Below are 26,138 nucleotides of genomic sequence, written 5' to 3'. Positions count from 1 at the left end.
AGGAAAAAGCTGTCAGGCATGCAATGATCTAAGTCTGCTAGGAAATAACTCTATCTGTACAGTGAACTTTGGGAAATACTCTTGTCAAATTCAGTGACTAGCAACTGCAAAGAATCACAGAACAATAGATATTGTGATTGGAACAGTTGTAGAAGTCATCTACTCCACCCACAGAATTATTCACAGAAGTGCTATTGCCAGCACATCATCTGGGCAGCCGTAACTCTGAATAGCTGCATCCTGAAAACTGCCTAAATTGGATATTCTATGACCTCTGTGGCCTGTCTGTTCCAATGCTGCACTACCTTTATAGGAATTTCCCTCTTAATGGCCAGCTCCTGTGGCTCCTGTTCAATGCTGTATCATCTGATACTGCTGAGGAAAACATGGATCTGTTGTGCTTGTAATTTACCCTTCAGGCAGTTGCAGGCTGTTTGATTAGCCTTCCTTTCACCTGCTTCAATATGCCTCAGCACACCCTTGCCAATCATGTGCTCCAGGCCTCTGACCTCTTCTGGTCAGAGTGTTAGACTTCTGCTGACACTCTCAAGTTACCTCCAATTCCTCTGCAATGTTCATGTTCCAGACTGGATAGTGTGTCCTATCAGCAGCCTCATCAGTGTCAGGCACAAGGGAAAAGAACTTTCCTAGATCTGCCAGCCATGCTGCTCCTAGTGTAGTGCAGAACACAACTGCCTTGTGGTGTCAATGCAGGAGCAGCTCATTCAGCCTGAAATCCACCGTAACCTCCAGACTTTCATCCTGACTTTCATCTCAGCCAGTTCCCTCCCAGAGTGTAGGAATCATTCCAGCTCAGGTGAAGAACTTTGCACTTCTCCCTACCGGACTAAATGAGGTCTCTATAGCTACAATCCTTATATCTTTGAGGTGCCCCTAGGTTGAAGATGTCATTTGATGTGTCAGATTTCATAATTTTGCATCTTCCAGTGATATGGTGAGGGTGCATGTGTACGCTATCCAGGTGGTTGGTGAAGCACATGGACCACAGGATCAACCTCTTGTGCACACCATTTATTACTAGGTGTGAGCAGATGCTAAGCCTTTGGTCATCACTATCTTCTCAGTCTTGTGGTCCAGCTGATTTTTAACCCATCTAGAAGTCCTTTTACCAACCTTGGCATTAAAAAGCCTAGAAGATAGCAGAGCTTTCCCATTTCTAGGAGTTTCTAAAGCAGCACTGGGGGGTACTGTTTCCAAATTAATTCATAGAGATTCTCCAAAAAGACTATCTGCAACAGTAGGGTATTGATAAAAGAAAGACCATGTTCAAACTGACATTAGGCATTTATGGAAGATAGTGTGCCTCTCTTGTGCTGGAAGTTTCAAAACTGTTGCTTTCCTATTCTGCTATTGCTTCTTTCCTTACCTACAAACATTACAATTTAGATCTATTGTGCAGTTAAAGAAGGGATGAGGCCTGGGGTATTGATAGTGAGCTGATATTGCCAGCTAACATCTACAGACCCAGCAAATTGCAGTGAGAACAGTCCACTTTCACCTTATGTTGTCCAAACATGTTAACTCAAAACATCTTCTTCTGGGAAAAATTAACCGGCGTTCTGTCACAATATTTAATTACAACAGACTTACTTCCCCACCCCAGATAGACTGAAAGAGTTTCAAAAGGTGAAAAAAATTAAATAAATTAATTTTTAATTTTGTTTTGACTGCAAGTCCTTCTTCCTGGTGTGAAAAGATGGGAGCAAAAATACCTCTTCACTTTCCAAATGTGCCTGGCTCTGGATTTGGATATTTCATACCCAAAGTCTCTGCCTGTAGTCCATATTTGTTAGCAGGAGGTCAGGGATTAAGACATCCCCACTCATCCAAGTCAGAGCTGTTATAAGGAGGCCTTTTATTCATTCAGTTATTCCTTACTCGTCCTCTTTCACATTCAATTTCTCTTTGTTTTCTGTTTGGTTAAGGGAAATTACACATCCATATGGTTAAGAGAGAATGGATTCCTTCTTCCTCTGTAGACGGTAAGGAAAACTAGAGGAAGCATCAATTTGTAATGTAAGATGACCAAAGAAATCCTTAGCAATTATTTCATCACAACTGTCTAATTATGAGGCTACAGTTTCCTCTCTACACCTGAGGAGCTGCAGGACTGAGCTACATCCCAGATGAGTGTGGTACAACTGAACAGTGCCAGAATTAAGTCCTATTAGAGAAGTTCCTCCTGTTGCTAAGCTGGCTGGGTGACCTACTTGTACTGTCACTGGATACTGAGCATCCTTGTTTGAGCACAAAGTTGGTATTGTTGCTGATGCTCAGACTTATTAGCTATTTCTCCCTGCCACCTATGATAGGATTTAATCTCAAGTAATCTGAGGTGGCAATGAAACATGATGCAAAGCAACTTGGAGGGCTTTTCACTTCAGACAGGCTTATTCAGTTTGCCCTGTATGGCAGAGTTTATTGAATACCAAGCAAGAGACCTGTTCTCAGGGAAAAGGCTCTCTCCATATATATGGTGACTTGCTGCAGTGAAGGAAGCTGCCCTGACCTTGCTTTTGTTCCTCTCCAAAAGCCAATTCAAAGGCACAAAACCAAACGCCCCAAGAGAAGGTGAAGGAGCTGGAGCCCAGAGGCAGTTTCCAGCTGCCTGGTATAATTTCTCTCCCCTAACATGAGCCTCCTCAGGGATAGGGGGCAGCGAACTGGGTTCCCACTGCCCACTTCACATGGCACATCCCCTTTGGCCTTGGGGATGCACAGAGGGAAATTTTCCTTCAGCTCAGTCAATGCTGCAATGAGGTGACTTTGAGTCCTCCATCTTTTAGTTACTTATTTTCTTGGCATTTCAGTGAAAGGCAGAGAATCTGTTTTCCATTTGCTGTACTTTTGCTGGAGACTGTAATTGCTCTTTGAACCTTCAGGAGCAGGAAATCCATTAAAGGCCCAAGAGGACAGGGATTCAGTGCCAGCCAGCACATTCCTTAGCTCCTTTCATCCTGCATGAGGAGAGTGCTTCTGGCTTCTCCAGAAGGGATATTACTACATTTTGTTCAAATGTAAGGCTGATTTCAAGAGTAATTTTACCACTCACCTTATAGTTATCATAATTCCTGCTATTTGCAGTATTCTTTTTATGGTTATTAACACAGAAATATCTATGGGGAGGTCATTACAGAAAGCCCAAGTATCAAGCTTGCCTTTCAGTATCTTGCAGACTGTAATGGCAGATATAATAACAAGAAAATTCTGAGCTGTGGCCATGGCACATCAAACTGTGGAAAACTGTTGGGTCAGAGCTTTTAAGGAGCCTCTGGAAAGAGAATGAGAAGGCTGCATTTGTATGGGAAATAAGAGCTGCCTGTTTCAGGTAGAAAAAGTATGAAAAATCTTTCATGCACGATAATATGCCTTTAATGATGCAGCTGCCACTCAACAAGATTATTTTTTTGAAGAAGTGACACGGCTCAGAATAAGTGGGACAGGCATTTGCTGGATTATCTTGGTTGTGCACCCCCTCTGTGAACTGCTGATAATCTTCCAGAAAGTGGGAAGTGGTTGGCTGTTACTTTGCCTCAGTACTGTGTGTCCCACAATGACTTTCTGCTGCATGAGACCCCTAGGGTAGCTAGCTGGCTGTGTCTGAGTCTGCCCACAGACTCTGGAGTGGGAGAGAAGGAAGCAGCACACCACAAAGAGGAAAGGGTAAGCCTCAGAAGGTGCTTCTAAGAAAATAATGGCAGACTGGGGTAGTAGTGGGAGTGGGAAGGCACAGATATTCTCAGCCTAAAAACTGAGAATGAGGAGCTTGGATCAGGTGCAATGAAAGAAACAAAAGAGATTCTTTTAAGGATGACCCAGCCAAAGTTTGTTTGTTATTCTAGTGAATTTCACAACAGTTAGTCCTATGCCAGGTTTTAGCCCATTCAGTAGTTGGCTCCGTGCCATTTTAGAAACACAGATTGTCACTAAAGCTGATATAATGATTTTGGGAAATAGAGGATAGAGTGCACAAGAGTGTAAGTGAAGTGGCTCACACTGTTGTCCCATCCTTACCATGCTGAAATGGTAAAAGGAAAGGAAGCAGGAGACACGAGGATGTCCCATGTGTCTTGAAGATGTCAGAAAGGCCATGAGACTTCTCCAGCTGATGTCTGGGAGTGGGTCCTACTGGAGAGGAGCTAGACAGACCATCCTAGTGATGGCAATACTTGCAGAGGAACTATCACTTATTTTCTGTATTTCTCCTTATGAGGGATCAAAAAAAGGATTTTGCTAGGCAGTGACAAGAAGCAAAGCCTGTCATGCATGCTCTGTGTGTCCAACAGAGGCACTGACATTTGCAGTGGTCATGGGTTAGGAAGGAGTCTGTGCTGTACATCACAGTAACCATCTCGCTTCCAACAGAAAATAGCACTTTGCAAGTGACAGCTTCTCTGCAAGGGACCAACAGGCTAGCTCAGCTCTGCAGTTTACAGCAACAACCAGGTTCTGAGAGTGGGGAATCTTTGCTGGTAATCCCTCCAAACTCCTTTATCTCCAAATAATCTAGCATAAAGGACAAGGACAAAGCATTGGTTCCGGTCCTCAGCATTGTCCAGATTCACATCTCCTCCCTTTCTCATTCTTATACTTCAGGTTACTTTAAATGAGGACATATAGAATCGTGGAATTGTTTAAGTGGGGGGAGACCTCTAAGATCAAGTCAAGACATTAACCTAACACTGCCAAGTCCATCACTAAACCAAGTCCCTAGGAACAACTTTTACGTATGGTGTGTATAGCACACAAAATGCCTGCAAAAAATATTTGTAATGGCTGTGAAGTCAAGTGCTTAGAAACCTAAGAAATCCAGGATGAAAGTTACCTGGGTAACTGATGGCTGCTCATGGCTGTGAAAGCCCCACAAGGGCTCTCTGCAGTACCCCCTGCCTCTTGCATCCAGGGACATAGATGGCAGTGGTCAGCAGAGGAAAAGGGACTGCAGAAGCAGCAAGGGTCATCATGGCACTGAAGGGATGGACTGCTGCCCTGCAAGCTGACCAGTGCTCCTGTCATCCAGTGTGATGCTTGGCAAGTTAGCCAGATACAAGGCTGTCCATTGCTTTCTGCATGCTTGACATAGCCTCTGGTCCCAGACTGTGCTCTCAGGCCAAGCATGGTTATTTTTGTTATGAATTGATTCCCTGATCCTATTTGCGGAACAGGCCCAAAACTGAAAACGTGTGTTGTGACATTCAGTGTAGGGCCAGGGTGGGAAGGCAAGGGCTCTGCTGACCAGGGTGGAAGCTATTGGACCTGGCATTGCAACCAGAGCCCCCTGAATGGCTGAGCCACAGCTGACTTGCAAAAGGAATGAACACTTGCAAATGCACCTGGACTTCGAGCTTAGAATATAAAGTGGTAGAATAGAAACTGAAAATCCAAGTCCCTGTAATTCTGTATCAAGTTCACAAATCTTCTGACTTTGCACTTTCAGCAGGCAGCCTCTCATTTACAAAATACATAATATTTACTGTCCTGCTGTGAAAACAAATTTGTGGATGTTTCTGAAGCAATCAGATATATCTTGCTGAATGCCATGAGCTCAAAAGGGGTTTTAGTCATTCTGCTCTCAGAACTTTGTTTAAACCCTATGAACTAAAGACGATCTAAGTTCATCCACTGGGCAGAAGGACAAAGCTAAATCTGAAATGTTTATTTTTTTAATTGCAGAAATCCTGTGACAGGAATCCTATCAAAGAAATGATCTACATTGCATGTCTCAGAGTACGGAAATTAAAACTTCAGTGTCAACCCTTCTTTGGGCACTTCTCATGGGCAATTCCTGGCTTTGCAACTACAACAGTATTTGAGTGTAGTTTTTGTACTCAGACAATACATTTAAGTAATCTTCGCTTGTAGCCTACCAGTCCCCGCTGACCTGAAACATTCTCAACTGAAAATTTTTTGTTTTTAACAGTCAGCTACAAGCTCAATTAAGCCGGAGGGAATCTTTATATAGACAGCTTTTCTTGCTTGGAATAAGTGGCTTATTTGATTTGGCTTCCTCTGCTTTTTTTTTTTGTACAGGGAAAAATATGAAACATGTGAGCATCTCTCATCATCTTTATAATCTACAAACCCTTCTGGACGGGCTTACTAGCACATCCCTGGAGAGACAGCAGGTATGTGTGGGAGCTGGAGTATGTCTGAGATGGCTAATGACCTGTCAGATTTTTTCAGAAGAAAAGTTCAGCAACACTTCTGATGTGGCAGCCCTTTAGTACAAGAAATTTTTAACATAATTTTTGATTGGAAAAAAAAAATATAAGAAAAATAGTATTTTAAAACTTTTTTGTTTTCTCTGCTCTCTCAGCTTTCTGCTCCTTGTTTACAACTTGGAAGCAAAGGAACCAGATTCTTTCACCCTGCGAAAGGTTTAAAACAGGTTAAAGCACCAGCTTAGGATTTTTCTTAAGTAATAACCAACAAGCAAAGCTAAATCCTTTTGCAAAATAACAAATTTAATCGGACAGGCAGCTTTGCACCAGCTTCCGCCAATCTGCTGCCCAGTGCAGAGGCACAGGAACCGAGGGGGCCACAGCTGCTCTCCAGAGCGACTGGCAGGGCTCCAGCACCAGCCTGCCCAGCAGATAAAGGTTCCAGCCTGTTGGGAGCACGCAGAAAAGTGTGTGACTGTCCCACTGGTACTCAGCGTTGGGAAACTATTAGAGGAATGCGTAGTTCAACAAGCCTCTACACACATGCCTCTGTTTTTTCCCTTGAGATAAGATTTCGTGTTATGAATTCTCAGGGCTTCCCCTGTTTTTCTGGCCAGAGGAATCCTGGCTTAACCCAGCAAATTATGAGAGGGGTCCATAACAAGGGACAGAGGCAGGCCTTGTCACCTGAGGCACCTGGCAATACATTAGGAAAGAGTTTCATAAAGCAGGGAACTGTCATTCTTGGCACAGCTGTCCCTGCAGAAAGCAGACAGTAGCTCCTGCAGCCCCATCCATGTGCAGTTCAGATGCCCTGAGCTGGGTTTTAGCAGCACTGTGGGCTGCCCAGAGCAGGCTCCAGCCCTGCACAGTTTCTGGGATGAGGATGTTTGCGAACGGCTCCCCGTGAACTCCACAGCCTGGGTTCTTATCAGCACCCACTCCAGGCAGGTTACAGCGAGTTCGAGCTTGCCTGCCTGACCCAGGGGCTGGCCTCTGATTACAATGTCACTGTATGCTAGCTCTACACCCCCTCCTGCACTGCCTCCTTTGACAGACCACTTAATATACACAGCACATTTCTGAAAGGAAGAAACAATTCCCCATTCCACTCAGGCTAATGGAGAAAAGTCTTGCTCAAATACAAGTGCATGAAATGCTTCAAAGTAATTTTCTTGAAAATGGCTGGGAGTAATTTTCTCCTTTCTCTCAGAACTTTTTCTTACTCTTTATTTATATAAATACTTGCAACAATGGCTAATTGTCAGAAAAATGTAAGCTATTTCTTAGCAGGATTCTTGTCTGCCCATTTGTACATTCCAAACTTCTGTCTTTATGGCTGAAGTCTTGACTAAATTATATATCTCAGTACTGAGCTAGGCACTACCTCCCCAGAATGAGCCTGTTGGGACTGGCAAGCATTCTTGTTAAAAGCCTGAAATAAAATAATCCATTCCAAATGACTTATTCTTGGCTCTGGCAACTATTTGTGTGTATATATGCCCCAAGTTACGTTAATGTGGAAGTAACAGATCACAGAGAGCTGGTAGTGTTGTATATGATACTTACACGTTAAGCCTATGGCCATGACATCACTGCCCTTGTTCTGGGCTCCAGTGATGGTGTAGCCAAAAAAAACTTTACTGAGAACACAACTCATTGTTCCTCTCAGCTGCTGAGGCCCTATTGACTTTGTGAGTCACGCTCAGCATGCAGAGGCGACACATTCCCCCATTAGTGTTACTAATTCCCTGGTTTGGGAAGGGAATAGTGCCTGCTCTAGGAAAACAGGGAAGGGGTGGAGAAGCATTGGGACTCACAAACTCTCTAGCATGGCTTAGCCTTTCTGAGTTCATCTGTCTGCAACACAGATATGACACCAGGGTCTAAAGTTGTTATAAACAGAGGATTGTCCTGAGGCTTATTTAGGACAACTACTATTCTTTGGTGAATCCTAATGAGAGGCTCAGGCTGCCTGCAAGATACAGGGAACTAAGACCCTGTGTTTTCCTTTCTGTTTTGTTGGCTGACCAGCATGGCAGAGAGAGCTACAGGGACAGAATTGCCCTACTGGCCTCAGTTGGAGAGAAAAGAGCTGAAACAGCCTAGAGGTGGGCCTAATACTGATCAACATATGCTGGCACATATGGGTGGATTTGTGTAAGAAAACAACATCATCAGCATAAAGTGTGAAAAGCTGGGACTAGCTGTGCCATAGTAGATCACCACCCTTAGTCTCATGTAATGGTTTGCAGTCTTTGCTGATAAAATTACAGCAAACTAGAGGACCAGAAAAGTCTGTTGAAGAAGTTATCTTTGAGCAACAAAAAGCCAGAACTCAGTGAGGATCAGGAGTACTTAACAGGAACTGCAGGTGGTGGGAGATGCTTAGCTGGACCCACTTAATAGAAGCTGCTAAAGGAGTTAGAATAGCTGCAAGAAGCAGCAAGACAGAGGGACTGGTCAGGGGTTCCTACCCCATCTCAGCTCCAGCCTGAGGAAGCCTTTGCTACCCAGCAGGTGTGTGGCAGTCCCCCGAACTGTCAGATGTGAGCAGAATGTTTCCAGACCTGGGGAGCAATGGTCTGCTCTAGCAGCTGTGCCAGCAAGCAATGAGAAAGGGCTTTGGCAAGTATCATTCTGGGAGCTGGTGGATGCCTGTTGTTTGTGTTCCTTTGTCCTTTTCTTCTTTATTTCCAAAACAGTGCTGTTCTGCTAAGCCATTTATGATTTGTGAGCAAGGCAGCAGAACTCTCTGAACACTCAGTTAATTTATTTTTCTCAGGTTAGAAGTTGGAACACGAAATTCTATTTATTAATGAAATTGAACTGCCCTTGCTGTTGTCAGTTAGACTGGAAGAAAGAGTACATTTATTTCTTCCTTAATTTTTTATCTTTCCCTTGTTGTGCACTTGAGGCAAGGGTGAGGAAAGCTGCTTATTGCCTATGTTTGAGCTCTTTGCAGACTTGATGAGTCTCTAGTGAAAGTCTGCATGAGGAACCATTGGGAGGTTGGTACCACAAAACTGGACTTTCAGTTTATATACAGGAAAAAAAATAAAGGGCCCTTTATTTACACTCTGTTGATGCCACCCCTTGATGGCTTTTACACCTCTCCTAATCAGAGCCTGAATTCCTGACTGCGTCTGACATGTGCTCACCATGTGTGGCTGCAGTATGCAAAGGTGTGTAAAAACTGGATATAAAATAACTCACATGTGTGGTAGCATGGGTCTAAGGTCAAACATGCCCAGGCAAAATTCTGGGCAAATGCCCAACAAGTGAAGCACACGGCAGCAATGATGCACAGCACTCACACACTTTGCTGCAGTTCCCATGCTAGTGAGAGGAATGAGGGAGGTTTGCCCCCACACTGCCATGTGTCTCTAGGACACTGCCAGGGTATTTCACCTGCAAGGCCAAGGAGAGGAAATAACAGCCTATGGTTATGTCCCCACTGCAAATGGGGCCAGAGGTACGCTCTGCTGATGCCACAAGCATTGCACAGAGTCTTTGGGAAGGCTTTTTACAGCTTCTGTTCCAATGGCCGTTCTGGTAATTGCACTTTCAGAGCAGTATGAACAGTATCAGCAGCATGAAAATATGTTACATTTGAAGCCTTTGGAGTCCAAGACTGCTTCTTACTCTTGCGATGCTCAGAACAGCCTGGAATGATGTCTCACATACCAGACTGCTGTCAAGCCTGAGAGATTGTTTCAGCAGTAGTCAGGACTGGCAGAAGCCAATTGAATCAGGCAGAGAGAATGCAACAGACTGGCCTGAGGCTGTTTTACAGCCCTGAAGGAGTCAGCTGCAGGGAAAGGATTATTTGTGGAGATAGATCCAGACCTTGTGATACTTGCTTGGTTCCACAAGGTGAAAGGAAGCTGTGAGCAGTCTCCTTGCAGGTAACCCTGTGATCACAAAGACACCTTTGTCTGTCCTGCCATCACTCCCCTAGTATTTGTACACAGACCCCAGTGCTATCTGCCCCCTATGAAAGCTAACCCCCACGTGCTGCTTTTTTCACAGGACTCGATCTATTCCTATGTTTCTCTATCCTTGCTGGAGGAAAGTGGACTTTCCTAAAGTCTAGCCGAAAAGACATTATGAGCCCTTTCACCCTGATGCTCTTCTTGGATCCCCTTAAATAAGATTTCGAGGTCCTCAGCATCTTTTACTTTCTAAATTCACTCTTCAGAATGGTGTATTCTGTTCATTTTCCATGAAGGGAAAGGCTCCATGCATAAGGTACTGCAGAGAGCCTTTGCCCCCACCCAAAGTCTTGTTTTTCAGAGTGACGCACACCCCGCTCTGCTATTACTTAATAAGAAGTGAAGTCACTGCTTTCCTCCCCTTCAAACTGCTCCACCCTCAGTCAGGAGGTCTGCTTCTCCACCCTTTGGCAAAACAGCTGTTTGGGGGTGGAGGTGAGCTTAGGGGTGCTGTTGACCAGCCTCTCATCTGGGGAGAAAAAAACCAACCAGTCTAGCCCTGTCAAAGAGCTGCTTCAGAGCTGGGAACAGCCCTGAAAGCCTTCCCCGTTTCTGTGTTTATGTGTATTTCATGTGAGCACAAGTTAATAAGATCATTCAGGTCAGTCTGTGGGGCTACTTTAGGATGCAAAGAAGAGTGGGAGCACAGCAAACCACCTGGCTATTCTTTATTTGTCTTTTTCCCTACTCTAGAAGAAAGTTTTCACTGGAACTCTCACCCTCCTACTTTGGCAGGTAGGAGGAGGCAGAGAAGTTGGTGTGTAGTGTGATGTGGGTCTAAGTTCTCTCTGCTCTGCTCAGGCCTTTCTCACAAGCAGTGGGAAGGAAGACAGCCCCTAGGAGTTGGGTGCAGCTGCATGATTTTGCCTTACCTCTCTCACTGTGAGCTCAAATAGCCCAGAAGCTGCCCTAAATATACTCCAGCATCCAGCAGTCCCTCAGGGACCATGTGCCAACTAAACATGCCTGGAACACAATGTGGTGCAGCCACTCTTCCTTCCCACCCCTGACATGCCCTTTCCGGCATGCTGGTGGCTGTTCTGGCTGTCTGCTCACCGGACACTTCACTGAAACAGAGAAACCACAGGCAAGGGAGCGATGCCTGGATTACATTCTATATCCTTGGAAGACAGAGTGTTGACATTTGGGGCCTCAACATCAAGGCTTTTAGGGAAGGCGTTTGCTCCAAGAGGTGTTATGTCGCTCTAGAAGCTCTGTGTTTAAAAGGGGAGCACTGCGAATATTCATTCAGAAAAGAAATTGTTTCATGCAAGGAAGCACAAAAAATGTGAAGGAAACTTGTCCCGGTAGGGGAGGCAAATGTTTCAACTGGCTCATGCAGAGGGTGACAACTGGAAGGGACCTCTCCCATGAAAAGGACAAACAGATGGTGAGGGACAGAAGGCAAAAGCAGAAGGTCTGACAAGTGAGGAGGCAGCTGGTAGGTCCAGTGGTCAGGATGGCCAGCTGTCCTGGGTTTGGAGGACAGGACCTTCACCTGCTGTAGAGCAAATGTAGTTTTGTTCCAGCTTTGCTGGGACCAGTAGAGTAGAGGAGCTCTCTGTGCACATAACTACTTTTCTGATATCTCCTGCTTCAGCAAGTCTGTACCAGCTCATGCGTTCTGTTCACTGTGCTACAGCAATTTATACTCCAGTTTCTGTTTTCCCTGCTTCTCAGGCATTTCCTGGCTGAAGCAGCCGTTAGCTCTGCTCTGCTCACTCCGATGCTTTATGATCACTTACTCTTAAATAATCAACTCAAAAGCAGCAAAGAAGAAAGCAGAGGTCCCACGAATTTTTAAATTTGTTTATATAGAGGTAGCAACTCACTCAAATGCCAACATCCCCATTGTGCCAGGTGCTACACAAAAATGGAACAAAGTATGTGTCCCAGAGGGAAAACGATTTTCATGTTAGCTGAGACAGAGTGCAAAGATGCAATGAGCTAATACTGGTTAATTCCAGTGGTCTAGGACTTCAGCTTTACATTGTTACAGAGCTCACATTCCTGGGTCAGAGAAACCATATTTTTGGGAAGGTTCAGTGGAAATGGTTTTGGGACTGTACCAAAGCCCTCCCAGGATTCCAGTTTTCTTAGTCTTAGCCTCAAAGGAATTTACAGCTGGCTCGGGCAGAACTGGAAGTCCCCACAGGAAGGATTTTGTTGATATTCAGTCTTTGGAGGACAGTGAGCTTCTCTGTGAAAGGCAACACATATATCTGTGGTCCATGACCACAGCACCACACCCACCACTCCTCCAAAACAGATAGAGTTTCACGGGCTCACATGACCCCATCCATCTGTTCAGGGACTATTAGGGCAACCTACATATGGGGTGTAGTGGGGGGAGATTCCTTCCATTCATTCCTTCAGTTTAGGCAGGATTTATCTCTGTCTGAAAGTGAATCAAGCTGCCAACACTTAAAAATTAAGGGACCTTCAGCAATCAGCAGAGCTCCCAGGAAAGCAGCTCACCAGGTCTGTTTTACGTGCAGACTGACTGCTTCCTGCCAGACAGAGCAGGGTGCTACAGGCAGTCTTGTCCAAGATACCCTAGTCAGTCTTCTGCTTCTGGTCCAACACAAAACCAGAGGTGTCTGTCTAATTAATAATGTAAATCTGGCCTCTGGCCTATTCTCAAGGAATACTGCTTTTCTGTCTTTGAGAGACATAATAACTACCTTTTCCTCCTCCTAATCAAGTTTCTCAGGATTCCTCATCTGACTCTAAGACTTTTGAAATCAATCAGCTGAAAATAAGGTTAGTGACACAATTTACAGGCCTTGAACTAAATTTTCTTACAGAGCAGAGTCACCATCTAAGGGCCCCTGAACCCTTTTACTGTCCACAGTCCTACACATCCATCACTTAGAGCCCACACTTTTCCCCTGCAGAGCATCCTCTACAGATTTTATGTGGAGAGGAGAGGCAATCAGGACTGGGAATCCATGAGAAATTTAGTGGAAGAAAAAGAGTCACCTGTTGCTCATGTTTCTGGGAAAATTTGGTTGAGACAAGTGGAGTCATCCCTACCCTTTTACCATTCTTTTGTACCCTGTGGTGCCTCTGGACTTCAGACTCATCACAATCTGTACAGCAAACCTCATGTTAGATAAAGCATTGACATCAATTCACCACAGGACTGTAAAGCAGGTAAGACTCAGAGTTCCCTGAATGTGGTATCTGCAGTACAAATGCCACAAGCTGCAAGCTCCTTCCCTCCTGGCATGGCACATTTATTGCCACTATGTTCATTTTAAACCCTCTCTAATGTGCACTCGATGCCCTTTGGCAGGGACTCATCCTGCCTGTTATGTATCAGTACAGTGTTTGGGACAATGTGGTTTTGATTTTTCTAACAAAGAGCAGTGCCAAAACATCATGAAAGTGCATCAGTCATAGCCTGCATAGGAAAGGCAGTGTCCATGGGATGATAACATCTTTGGTGGTTACCATAAAATTTTAAAGAATAGGTCATTCCCCTCATACACTTTTAAAAAACCTCATAAACATGGTATGCTAAGAACTACTAATATGAATATATCGCCCTTATTTGGAAAAAAAGCAAATTATGCTTCCAGTTGCATGATCCCACTTAATTTTTTGATATTTGACCTGCAGATTAGAGGTTTTCACGTCATCTGTCAACCCACAGAGACTATCCCAAGGTTCAGTGTGTGTGAGAGAGATAGGAAAGGAACATTAGAAACAGGCCAACCACAAATAGCTAAAATTAGCTATGAGAACTGGAGTACAGAGGTCTCTAAGGAACACTAGTCAAAGGAAGAAAATGGTTGTTTGCTAAACTCCCACTTATTCTACTGCCTCTGAGGACTCCTGGCTCATATCCCTGCCCAGACATCCTACATGGCTATTTAAGAGGATTTCCCCCACCCCTTCCCCCTCCATTGGCCATAATTTTCCTTTTTTGTAAGTGCAGTACAGAGTGATATGGGATTCCTGCTCTGGCAGCAAGATTCTGACTGGAAACAGGAAACAGGGGGGCTCTGCAGAGCTCAGCCTCTGTGACAACATGAACGTCACACCCATGTGCAGACAGGGATGCTTCTCACATATGGCAATGATCAGCAGCTCCCCTTTTTCCTCCCCTTCCCTCTTCCCCAGAAGGGCTTACAAAGCCCTAGAGGGGCCATATATCGAGTTGGAAGCAGTGTTTATGAAGCACGGCTGTGTGAGGCCTCAGTTATGACAGAACATGATTTCTTGCATAATTCTTTCAGATTCTCTGAGGCCAGTAAATTTGAGACTGTAAATCTTCACGTGACCAGAGCATATGGTCTTAGAATAAGACATGGAGTGAATCACAAAGATACAGTCCATCTTCTTCAGAATCTGATTAGGGGAATCCTTTGAGAACTATCCCTTGCAGGCATGCAGCCACAGGCATGGCTTTAAAAGCTTCCCTCCCTCCTTCTTCCCAGAAATGCCTGATGGAATAAGTTGGTTATTTTGGCAAAACCAGGTTGTCCTATTTTCTCCTTCCTATTTTAAAAGCCTTTTCTCAAAATAAAACCAAATGGCTATGACTACCTAATCCTTCAGATTACAATTTCAGGGAGAAAAAAATTGTTAAAAGTGATTGCATTGATACATGTGAAAACACCTTAGGGGACTTGGAGACATTGTCTAAGCTAAGGAGGTAGGTTCTGGAGGAGCAGGAGGAGAAGGAAATGCTCTTGCAATCACTTGGAGTGAGTATGGGTTTCCTCCAGCCATCTCTCTGGAGTGCTATTGCTTACATCCATACACAGATTATGCTATATTAGCCTCTCTAGGCTAACTTGCCAATACATGGTGTTCAACGGTGAAGTTTTATTCTGGATGAGGAAAGTCAATTTCAAATGAAGTAAAAGATTGCCTCCCTAGCTTGCTCCTTCTTTTTCATGGGGTAGACTGTGCTCTTCTTGATGATCCTGTTTCTTTGGCACAGCAGATACTTTATTTAAATATCAATGGGAGAAGTTTTTTCCAGCAACAGCTCATTCAGTCTCAGCACTGGAAAGGGGAATTGAAATGCCTTCAGTAGGTACACCCAGAGCTATCCTGTGAGGAAAGGGAGACCAGATTAGTGCCTTCTATCCTAACTGCACTAAGGATTTGTTGGCACTGTGCAGAACCTCACCCCTGCCCTCCCATTCCCCTCACTGGTCTTGTGGTGGTTCTGCTGAACTTGAACTGAGGGAAAAGGAAGCAAGATTTTGGTTAAAAAATGCTGGGTTGCAATCTAGGGAACATAAAGATACAGGTAAAATGAAAACACATAAAATACTTGTCTATCTACTGTCTTTTGTACTGTCAGGTGCTGGGGAAAGTCTGCTGGAGAATCGTATCTCTGTTGGTAGAAACTGCTGTTGCTCAGCCCTTTGTTTATTGTTTTCCATTAATTATCCCATGATTAAAACTGTGGATTCCTCCCATGCATTGCATAACTTTTACTCTGAGAGCACTTTCCTCACTGACCTCAGCTAGGTGTCTAGGGAGAATCCTTCTGCCTCCCTGGCCTGTGTGGTGAGAATTCAATCCCTTCTTGCAGTTTCCTTGGAGAGGATAGGCAGGCAGAGGCAGAGGGAGAGAAAGAGGAGAGGGAGAAGAGAGAATGTGCTGTGCTAAGCTGCTATTGGACACCTGCTTCTGCTAGAAGTGTTCAGTCCCTCTCCAACCTCTTAGCACTTGAGATGAGCCGCTGCTTTGGAGCGCAGTCCAGGATCCCACTGCAGGCACTTGGGATAATGCCAGACCCCTGGCCAACACTCTGTGTGAGATTTGGTGGCACAGCTACAAACAGCAAAGCTACAGAGAGGTGTTTGCTTGCTCACAGCACATGGTCAAGCTGTGGTACCTTCAGAGTTCAACTCCTGGTATGTATTCTGTACATATGGACTACACCTCCCTGGTTCCTGCAGCTCTGGGTAGTTCTCACTGAAACACCCCTCAGAAGCATCCTCAGAAAGGCACAGTGAAGGGAGAGAGGCTGTCAGATTAAAGGAAAGGGGAAGAGAGGCTGTCGATTAGCTCTGTTTTCAGTGGACAAAGAATACTATTTTTGCACATCTGTGCTAAATCAAACACTGATTTTTTCACTCCTGACATTAATATATTAGGTGTGGAACTCACATTGCTGACCTGAAAAGTTCCTTTGAGGAATGCATTACTCTTCACTTGGGAAGAGCAATACAATAAACAAATAAGTGTCCTCACTTTAGACTGCAGATCTACCATCTCCTCATCTTTTGTCTCACACTGAATGCCAAGATTTATGGATAAAAATTCCAAAAGAGTGAGGAAACCGAAGCGCTGCCTTTTGCTCTAGAGAAGAAAGAGATCCGTCCTTGAAATCTCCCATCGGAAATTCCCCAGCTTCTCCTGGCTGGGACTGTGTGTCTGAGGGAAGGGCCTGATGTCAGTGAGCAGTCAGCTACTGTTTAGAATACAGCACAGATTTGGGAGCACAGGAAGGAAAGCATTGAAAAAGTCTGGATTTATAAGAAAAATCCTGTGCTGGAGCAATTCCACACAGAGGAACTGCTTCTCACTTTTGACATCACGCAGTGGCATGCATGACAGGAGTCACTGAGCTCATTCCCTGCTGGGACACTCTCCTTGTCACTAGAGACTGTCCTTGTAACTAATACCTTAATTTGCAGGTTCAGGTGAGAGGCTGGTAACACCTGCACTATGGGGATGAGGAGACTGGTTTATTCTTACAGGAAGTTTCTGAAGGCTGTGCAGGGAGAAGCAACTCAAGACATCAACTTTTCCTGCACTTGCAGCTGTTCTGCAGGTAAAGAAAAGACCCTTCCTTCACACCAGACAGCCCAATACTATCTTCAGGCTCTTTAAAGAAACAAAAAAAGGGATGCAAGCCCCGTGGTGCTGCTCTTTCTGCTTTTCAGATGTATGGTAATTTTAGGGGATTCCAACATGCTTTAAAACCAGTGACACATCCTAGGGACTGGCACATGAAGGGGCTGCAGCTCTCATAGCTCAGGATGGTCTAAGAGATGCAGGATTAATGCCTCCTGCCTGGGATCTTTCTCTACCTCCCTATACTCACATGGGATTGTGGAAGCAGCTGTATCCTGACAGTGCCCTCTGATGAGAAGGAGAAAAAGATTATGCTGAGAGATGAGGAAGCAGGCTCAGTCCATGCCTTCAGAAGGCTGGTGAGAGGCCTTCAGAGAGATGAGAGAAGAAGGATCTAGCTGTTCAACATGCCAAAAAGGCCATGTCCTCAGGTCAGCCAGCTCTCCCCCCAAGGGAGGCTGTATTCAGCTTTCCTGCTCCTCTGAGGCAAATCATCACTATGAAAAGCCAGGCCAGTAGTTGAGAGAAAACTGGGGATGCAGTGGTCAGCCACCTTCAGTAAAAAGAAAAAATTGGAAAAGTTGAAAATTAAATACTGGACTGTGCCGGGGGATTGAAAAGCACCAAGATAATCCCTCACCCCTGCCTAGCAGAGTAACCTCATCACAGGGAGGGCAACCAGCTGTGAGAGACATGCCAGTCTGGCAGGCTTTCTGTCCCACACTTGAATTTGAGCAGGACATAAAGGCTACAGTGAGAGAAGGCAATGAAATCTCTGCAACCACACCAACCTTTAGGCTCTTATCCCATCAAAAGGAAGATTTGCCCCATAGCTGCTCATGGAGCTGATGCAGATGTTACTGCATTTCTGTGTCTATCCCTTCTTCCTCAAGGGAAGGCTTCTACAGAGATATTGTAGAAGCCTCCCCTCAAAGGCTTCTACAGAGATATTGTCTTCTTCAAGTTACGTGGATAGAAACGTCAAACCTCAATTGCAGCCATGAATCTGCTCATGAATTCTGCTGGCTGCAATGCCACAGAGCTGCCTTAAAGCTCTCTTAAAAATGTGAGGCATTCCAGTCATTTTAATTACTGTGCATTGCATAAGCCAGAAACCAGTTCATACAAAGGAACAACAGAAAAGTGATTTTCAATTGCTCTCACTCTCTTCTGTATTTAGTGCAGCCTCCAAAGCTCTGGGAACACCAGCTCTTATTACCATTTGAAGTACTTCATCTATTTGAAATCTCTTTGTTCAGTCACTTAAAGCTATTGATGCAGTTTAGAAGGCTTTAAAAAAGAAAATCAAAACTTCAATTTGAAAATGGCTACAGCAGCAGGAAAGCAAAACAAGAGAAATGGAAAGACTTACTATAAACAAAAATGAGAGAACATTAGTTGCTTGGAATGAGGCATAGGCAGGTAGAACCAAGCAAATCACGTTGAGTCCTTCCCTCCCGGATTCTGTCAGACCATCTAATCACAGCCTCCTGGCTTGAACCCGGCATGGTACTGAGCCCTCTGGCCCTGGTCCAGAAATGCACTTAAGCTTCTATTTAACTTTGTGTATGTAAATGGTTCTGTTGACTTCAGTAGAGCATCTTGTGTGCTTAAAGCTGAACATGTGCCTTAGTGTTTTGCTGGATTTGGGCCAAAGAGCGCAGTCATGTGCAGGAAACATTTTCAGCTTGATAAGGCTGTTAAAAGATATTTCCTGGTTACTCTTCTGCAGCTGATGCCACATCACAGCCTGACTGGAGGATCCCCACACTACTGAGGGGTGATTTCATATTCCACAACCCTTTATAATGTAATATTCCTGGAAACACATGGTGCCTACAGTCTGCTACCAGGCTGGGTGCTCTCGGTGGGCATAGTCTCTAAAGGATTCTTGAGGACTGAACACAGTATAGAACTGTTAGAGCTGATGAAAATTTAATGGTGTACCTGCAATGAAAAGCTTGGGAATGGGATGGAGTGTTACCTATGTCTGGCTTGCAGACAGGAAGGTGACATAATTCCTTTGCAACCTCAGAGAAAGAGATCAAATGAAATTTTTGTATGTATTCATAGAATCAAAGACATTTTTGAAGAAGGAGTATTCTCATTTTAAATAGCATATAAAGTTCAAAGATACAACAGTGGAATTAATAGGAGTTTTTCAACTTGTTTCACACACATAAATCATAGCAAATACAAACATTTTAAAGAAAACATCTTCTCAGAGGACAGTGTTAGAAAAGAAACAGTTTACTGAAAAAGAAGCAGATAATCGAGAAATATGAGAACCCTTTTCTAACACGTTGCATGGCCATTCTCTACTGTCCTACAAGATGGCAGGAGTGTGCTGTAGAAAGAACATCAGAAAGCTCTGAAAACCCTTCTCCTCATGAATAAAAACAATGAGACCTCCTAGAGGGCATGATGCTGAGCTGCTGTAAAAGATATAAAGATCATCATCTTCAAGAAAAGTTTTTAGGACAAGAGGATGCTTTTGAGCAACTTGTCAGGTGGACAATTTAGAATGCTAATGGCAAGACTCCACACTCATGAATCAAGTCAATTTGCTGTCAAAAAATTAAAATAGAAAAGGGCCCTTACTTCAGAAGCTTTTAAAGTCAATATATTGTTAAGGAGGTGGCAGGGCTGTTGAACTGCAGGTTGAATTCTCCTGATTTCATTAATGCTGAGCTCAGTTTAAGCCAGCTAAGATCTGGTGATGAACTGAAGTGTTACCAACCACTACATGTGACATTTGTCAGGGTATTTTGCTCTGGTGATAGTGGGGTCTCTCTCTCTGCGCCTCCCCCTCTCTCTCTTTCTCTCAGCCCTCCTGGTATGTGTTGTTTTTGCCAGCAGTTGCTGTAGTTTGATGAAGCCCTTCTGTACTGAAGCAGCCGGCATCCCTCACAATGAAATGTGATCAGAAGGCAAGTGAACATGCCTTTAGTTCATATCTCAGTCTCTGTCCCTGGTTCCAGGCGGGTCTTGTGAAAGGAAAACGATGTTAACATGCACCTGATATAAACTCAGTATCAGAAAGCAGAAGGCAATTCTCCTTGCCGAAATTTAAATGACACCCAGCTCAGTATGTTTCCTGTTCCAAGGAATGTGTTCTTCAGGTCCTGCGTCGGCCGGCGCCATCTCTTGCAGCGCAGTGCCCCCTAGCCCTGCCGCGCACACGCTGCGCTCAGCCACCAGCGCCTGCGGGACGCGCACGGCCTTCCCCGGGGATTCTCGCACCAGCTGCTGACCCGGCCCAGTCACGCTTGGCTTGCGGGAGCCGACGGGAGCACAGCACGAAGCTGGGTGGCTGCTCGGTAAGGCAGAGAGATCCTTAATTGTGTTCAGCAGTGTGTTCTTGATGGAAGACTGGAATAACATAGATTTCTTTATTTGGTGACATCAACCAAACGTGAACTCAAATTTTCTTATATGAAGATCAAGGTGTCTATTTTCTCCTTCTTTCAATGCTGCCTTCTTTATGGCCATATAAGGTTTAAAGTTTTATCTGAGCAAAGAAGCAGAATGACAGTTTTTATTTTATTTTTTTTTCCCATGCAGTTTTTTCCATAGAAGAAGAATTAAGAGATAATTATCCTTTCAGTTCCTTCATTGACTTTCTCTGTTAATCTGACACCATTATCAGTATTTTCTCATATAAATAAACGCTCAGAATCTTTGCCTGGCTTTTTCGGAGTTCACTTTGCCAGTAGGTCTTAAAGGGGAGAGGCTAATATTGGATATCTAATGGATATTATCAGATGATAACACAAAATATCTCTATTTGCAGATGATAAAATAAGTGTACAGACAGATTAAAGTATTTAACAAAGGCCTTGAGCAGGCCACTGGCCAGACTGAACTTTCCTGAGTATAATTTACTTGTACTTTACAAAAATAGAACATTCTGGTTTCTCTGTGTGAAGTGTACTCTTCAAGAGGCAAATAAGTATTGTTCTTAATGTACAGTATCCAGTCCTGATTGAAAAAACTGCACCCCAACTACTGTAGAGAAATGAATCGCTCTGAAAAAGAATATCTAAGTGTAAAAAAAGCAGGTGAATCAGCTAAGCCCTGATCAAACACAGGTACTACTACTCCAGGCAATGATAATAAAAGCACTAAAAAGAATTCTGGATCATTTCCTAAACAGTGGTATAGAAGATAGTGGCAAGCCTTGCCATACTGACAGCCGGCACCCCATCCCTTCCGAAGAGATGTGCCCAGCCCTTGGATCAAGCTGTGTCACTCCTTTTCATCTGATTGCTTCTCTGGATTATATCTGAAAAGTGAGCCAGTTCCTGCAATCAGCACAAACTTGGTGTCATTTTAACTAGCTTGGTCAGCCTCACTGTAAGCAAGCTACTTCCATAGCTTGGAGGGCCCTGTGGAACTTCAGTAATTTCTGGGCCCCTTCCTCTCCTGTTTCAGATATCGAGAAACTGGGTTTGTTTTTCAGTCTCCTCTCAATGTGTCCTGCATCTGTGTATCATAGACTCTCAGCATTTACACAGCACCCCACAGCTTAAAAACTTATTACAAAGCATTTAGCATGTTAGTCCTCGGAACACATAGGAAAGGTGTTATTATAGGAATGAAGAAACATATTCAGGGGAGTTACTTGGCCAGAGAGCGAAGGGAGGTGGTGCAGGAGCTGTGATTATAATCTAGTTGTGTGTGAGCCAAACTCTCCCTTATTTACACCAGTGTCAGGTTCTGGCAGAATTCTACTTCTCTCAGATATTGATCTGAGATGTTGATAGGGCAGGTGTATCATGATGTTGGTGGATATCAAACTTTTTACAACAATAAAGGAAAAATGAGAGTGCCAGACACACCTAATTCTTCTTCCATGTTACTCTGCTGAGGTCGGTGGAGTTGTTCCTTGTTTACAGCCAGTGAGACTGAAATGACATCCACCCAACCTGATGGATCCAGCTTCACTTGTAGCACCTTGAACAGATAGTCCAAGTACCTAAAATATTTTTTGAGCAGGGTTTCTTGTATTGCAACTTGGGCCGAATGGTTCAGGCTGTGAGGTGTCTAAAACAGAATGATTTATTTAATACCCTGTCTCACACATACTTATCGGACCCGTTAATACCTCAGCACCGTCTGATTTTTTCACTGTGTTCACTAATGCACATTCCTGAGCAGCTTCCAACACTATTATCCCATGACACAGGGATTGGAAGCACAGTGAGGCAAAGCTGCCACACAGGTTGTCTGTGTCACAGTGAGGATAGGAACTTGTGTTTCGCACTGCTGGCATTGCAGCCTTGATCCCTACTGACAACACCCATCCTGAAGCTTTTGCCTACCAATGCTCCAAATAAAAGCCTGTGCTTCCTTAAGACAGGAGATTTTAATTTTATATGGACAATATGATTAAAGAAAAGGTGTAGGAAGACTGTGTTTCACCCAGATGGAGCAGAATTGTAAATCTAAAGACTTAGCTGACTGTATAGAAATTTAGGACAGCTGGTCCCTGGCCTTTAATACCAGCATAATTTATAACTAGACGCGCTTAAGTCTTGTAAACCCCGTGGAAAGTACTCTGACATTACATATACTGGTTTGATACTGTGATTAATCACCCCCCAGTCCCCTTTGAAGGATAATAAGGCTGTCTGTATCATGCAGCTGGCAATCTTTGTCCTTACAGTCCCAGCTCTTCTATAACATTTACATTTCTACAGCTGATGGAAATTTATGGCTTCGAAAGGGGATAAAGGAAAACAAAACAAACAGGACATTTCTCTAGATTCCACTAAAGCCACTCTGCTAAAATGTACTTTGAGATTAAATGTTGGGGGTGCCCAGGTAGATACAACACTGCTTTTTCCAGCTTGGTTTTAGCAGGTTATGACCTCTTTCTGACTGAAAGGCCAGAGAAGGGGAATTGCTGGGTGGTGGAGAAGGAGCATCTGAGCAGGATTAAAAACATTCAGGACAAAATCCTGGTTTACAGTTCACGAAGGTCTTGTCCTTTCCCCCCATCCTCTTTCTACGGCCCGTTGGGAGAGGAAAAGAAGCAGCACACTGCACTTGTGCGTTAGACAGCTCTCTGGAACAGCCGCAGTAGCGTGCCTGCAGGTTACAGTCAGTTTGCAGGCAGCCCCGGCGGGCTGAGGGGAAACAGGCGAGTGTCCAAGCGGGCCGCGAGCGTTCTCCAGGTGTCCTGAGGAGCGGCGCGGCCGCCCCGGGGCAGGATGTGACAGGCTCGGGCGGACACCCGCCGCCACGGGAGAGCTACCCCGCCCCGCCGTACCGGGAGCGAAGCGGGTCGGGTCCAGGTCGGATCGGAGCGGGTCGGGGCCAGAACCGGGGTCGAGGCCAGAACCGGGGTCAGAAGCGGGGTCGGGGCCGGGGCCGGGGTCAGAAGCGGTGTCGGGGCCGGGGTCAGAAGCGGTGTCGGGGTCGGGGTCAGAAGCGGTGTCGGGGTCGGGGTCAGAACCGGGGCCAGAACCGGAGTCGGGGCCCCGCCCGCCGCGCGCCCGCTCTATTCCCTATAAGGCGCGGCGGGCGCGGCCCCGCCCCGCGCTCGCGCCGATGAGGTAATGCGGCGCTACCATTGGCCGCGCGCGGCGGCGCCCCCGGAGCGCGAGCGGCTCGAGCCGAGTATAACTCCGCGCGCCGGTGCTGCTCTGTCTGCAGCGCTCCGCACCTCAGCTCCCCTCAGCTCCGCACCCGCACCGTCCCGCCAAGCGAGCCAGCCAGCCAGCCAGAGAGACAGGGGCAGGGCAGGCAGCCGCGGAGCACGGGCTGTTAGGGAGCAAGAATAAAGTCAGCCGAACACAGCATCGGCCGCTTCCCGCTCCGCAGAAGTGAGGAGGCACCTCGGGGGCAACATGACGGCGTGGCTGAGCTTCCTCGTCGTGTTCCTGTGCAGCTGGAGCCTGCGGGACTTGATGGTGGAGGCTTGCACTTGCGTCCCCATCCATCCGCAGGACGCTTTCTGCAACTCCGACATCGGTAAGTGCCGCCGCCCGGGCCGGGAGGGCTCGGGGGACGCCGAAAGCTCCCGGGACCCTGAGGGGTGCGGGCAGCAGCGCGGCTGTCACGGCCAGGCAGCCGCGTCCCGCCAGGCACGCAGTGAGCGCAGCGGTGCGGCGGGCGGGTCACACCGCACAGCGCTGACCTGACCTTCCAGGAGCGGCTTGGGCTCCGGTGCTGCCCCAGACGTCTGGGTTGGTAAGAGGAGAGGCGTGTGGTGGCGGACCCCCGCCCAGCCCTCCCAAGCTCTGTCCCACGGCGGCAGCAGCCTTCCGCAGAAGTATCTTAAAGAAATCAGTCATTGTTAGAGTGGCGTATTTTGTACAGCAGGACAGAAACACAATTGCAGGTGTAGGCTGCCAAAACTTCCTCCTCAACTTGGTGACAAGAAGTAGGAGGCAGGATTAGGATGGGTGCTCCCAAGCCACGAAGCCGCCTGTGGCCGCTGCGGGTTGGAGGTGCGGCTCTCACGGGCTTGTGGTGCTGTGCTTGTAACGTTGGGAAGGGCTCGAAAAGCAGGTACCAAGTGTATCCAGGCTTGCTGCATGCTGTGCTGTGGTCTTTGCAGCTGTGGGAGGTGTGTACACCTGCACGCTTTTGGGAGAGCTGAAACACTTTCCTTGGATCCTGACTGATATTTTCCACTATGGGTTTTAGCATCCCTAGGGGTCTTCGTTACACTAACTTTAGGTAGAGGACATGGACAGCACCAGAAATCTCTGAGGAGCAGGTAATGGGGAACTCTGTTCCCAAGTTTGTTGGCTTGCTTGTGGTCAAGGGTGGGTAACAAGATATTGTTGTTTCTTGTTAGCTCTCCGTGGCAAAGTGTATGAAATCAATTAGTTGTGTCCTTTGAGCTACTACTGGACACATGTCTATGTAATGGTAAATACAGGCTATCACTTCAGCAGTGGTGAGAGGACAGCACAAGTCCGAGAAGTCTCCTGCCTTCTCTGTAGGTTGTCTTAGCAGCACAGCATAAAAGGGGCCAGGGACTTTGCACTGCTGATACCCACATGGTACTGACTCAGAGTAGAGTCTGCAAAGAAATCCACCTGGCAACTGCTATGGAAGTCAAATAGAAAGTAATTCTCACTGCAGCAGAACACCCATTGCTATGAATGCTGCCAGTAGCCTTTTCAAGTTAGCCAAGGTTAGTGGCAAAATATCTCTTGCCTTCAGTTCTACAGAAGCTGCAGTTGTGCCTGGTTACTCATGTTTAGTTTATATAGTGAATCTGCTCCTGAATGCCAGAAAACCCATTCCATATTAAAAGTGGTGGGAAGCTTACACTTTGTTTCAGTGATGATAGCCTGGAAAACATTCATGAAATAGTTTTATACTGGGAAATTCTTCCAGGAAACTAAACTATTCAAACTTCTGTTGCCATTTTCATAGCTTGGATAAACAAGTGTGTCACCTAAGTGGCAACTGCCAGGGAGATTGTTCTTTCTGTGAAAGTGAGACTGGGAAACAACAAAAGCTGATGGCCTTCATTAGCTGCATTTTGGGAGAACTGTTTTCTTGCTCTGGTTAGGTCATGCTATAATAGATAAGAGGTAGTTTCAGTTCAAAAATGGTATTAAATACATTTTGGTAATAAATACACACTGACAGAATATTTTTACTATACGGATAAGTGACTCAGAGTGAACTATGGCATTTCATATAATGGTGCTCCTAAACTTTAGGGCACAAAGTTTTTCCATTTTCTACTCTGTTTTCTGGTTGAGTTCAAAGTCTTCCCTTCTTCTTTCCTTTCTCTCTTCGGGGCCCTTCATTATATCTCAAGCCTTGGCTTTGCTCTGAGGCAAAGTAGTTCAAAAAGTTGATGTGTCTGGGGCTGTCATGCCTACAGACATCACAGCAATGCAAAGGAAGAGCAGCTTGAGGGGAAAGAGCAACCCATTCCAGTAAATGCCTTGAATGCAAGTTTGGTTAAGACTGCATGGGTTGAAGAAAAAGTAAATCCTTACATTTGCTAAGACTGTCTGGAAAATGTGATATTTCTGTAGGCTGATTTTAGTAAATGCTGTCATGTTCTTCATACGTGGAAAGGACAAAAAGCTCACTAAAGCTTTCTGGCTTTGGAGGAGTTAATCATCTCCATGGAAACTGATGGCAGTGTACTAGT

General features: G+C 45.4%; 2 protein-coding genes across 2 annotated transcripts in view; one reads left to right on the top strand and one right to left on the bottom strand.

Moving 5' to 3' along the window:
- SYN3 (synapsin III) overlaps window positions 1-26,138 on the bottom strand; it is a 190,450-nt gene that overhangs the window by 66,846 nt on the left and 97,466 nt on the right. The gene's annotated exons all lie outside the window — the stretch shown is intronic.
- TIMP3 (TIMP metallopeptidase inhibitor 3) overlaps window positions 23,659-26,138 on the top strand; it is a 37,496-nt gene continuing 35,016 nt past the window's right edge. Inside the window, exon 1 of the mRNA XM_059472045.1 lies at window positions 23,659-23,983. Within this exon, the coding sequence (XP_059328028.1) occupies window positions 23,860-23,983 (124 nt within the window). The 5' untranslated portion in view covers window positions 23,659-23,859. The remainder of the gene's footprint in view (window positions 23,984-26,138) is intronic.

The sequence above is a fragment of the Ammospiza nelsoni genome, chromosome 5 (assembly GCF_027579445.1).
Source record: "Ammospiza nelsoni isolate bAmmNel1 chromosome 5, bAmmNel1.pri, whole genome shotgun sequence".
Lineage (NCBI taxonomy): Eukaryota > Metazoa > Chordata > Aves > Passeriformes > Passerellidae > Ammospiza > Ammospiza nelsoni.
This window is presented reverse-complemented; position numbering and strand designations above follow the sequence as displayed.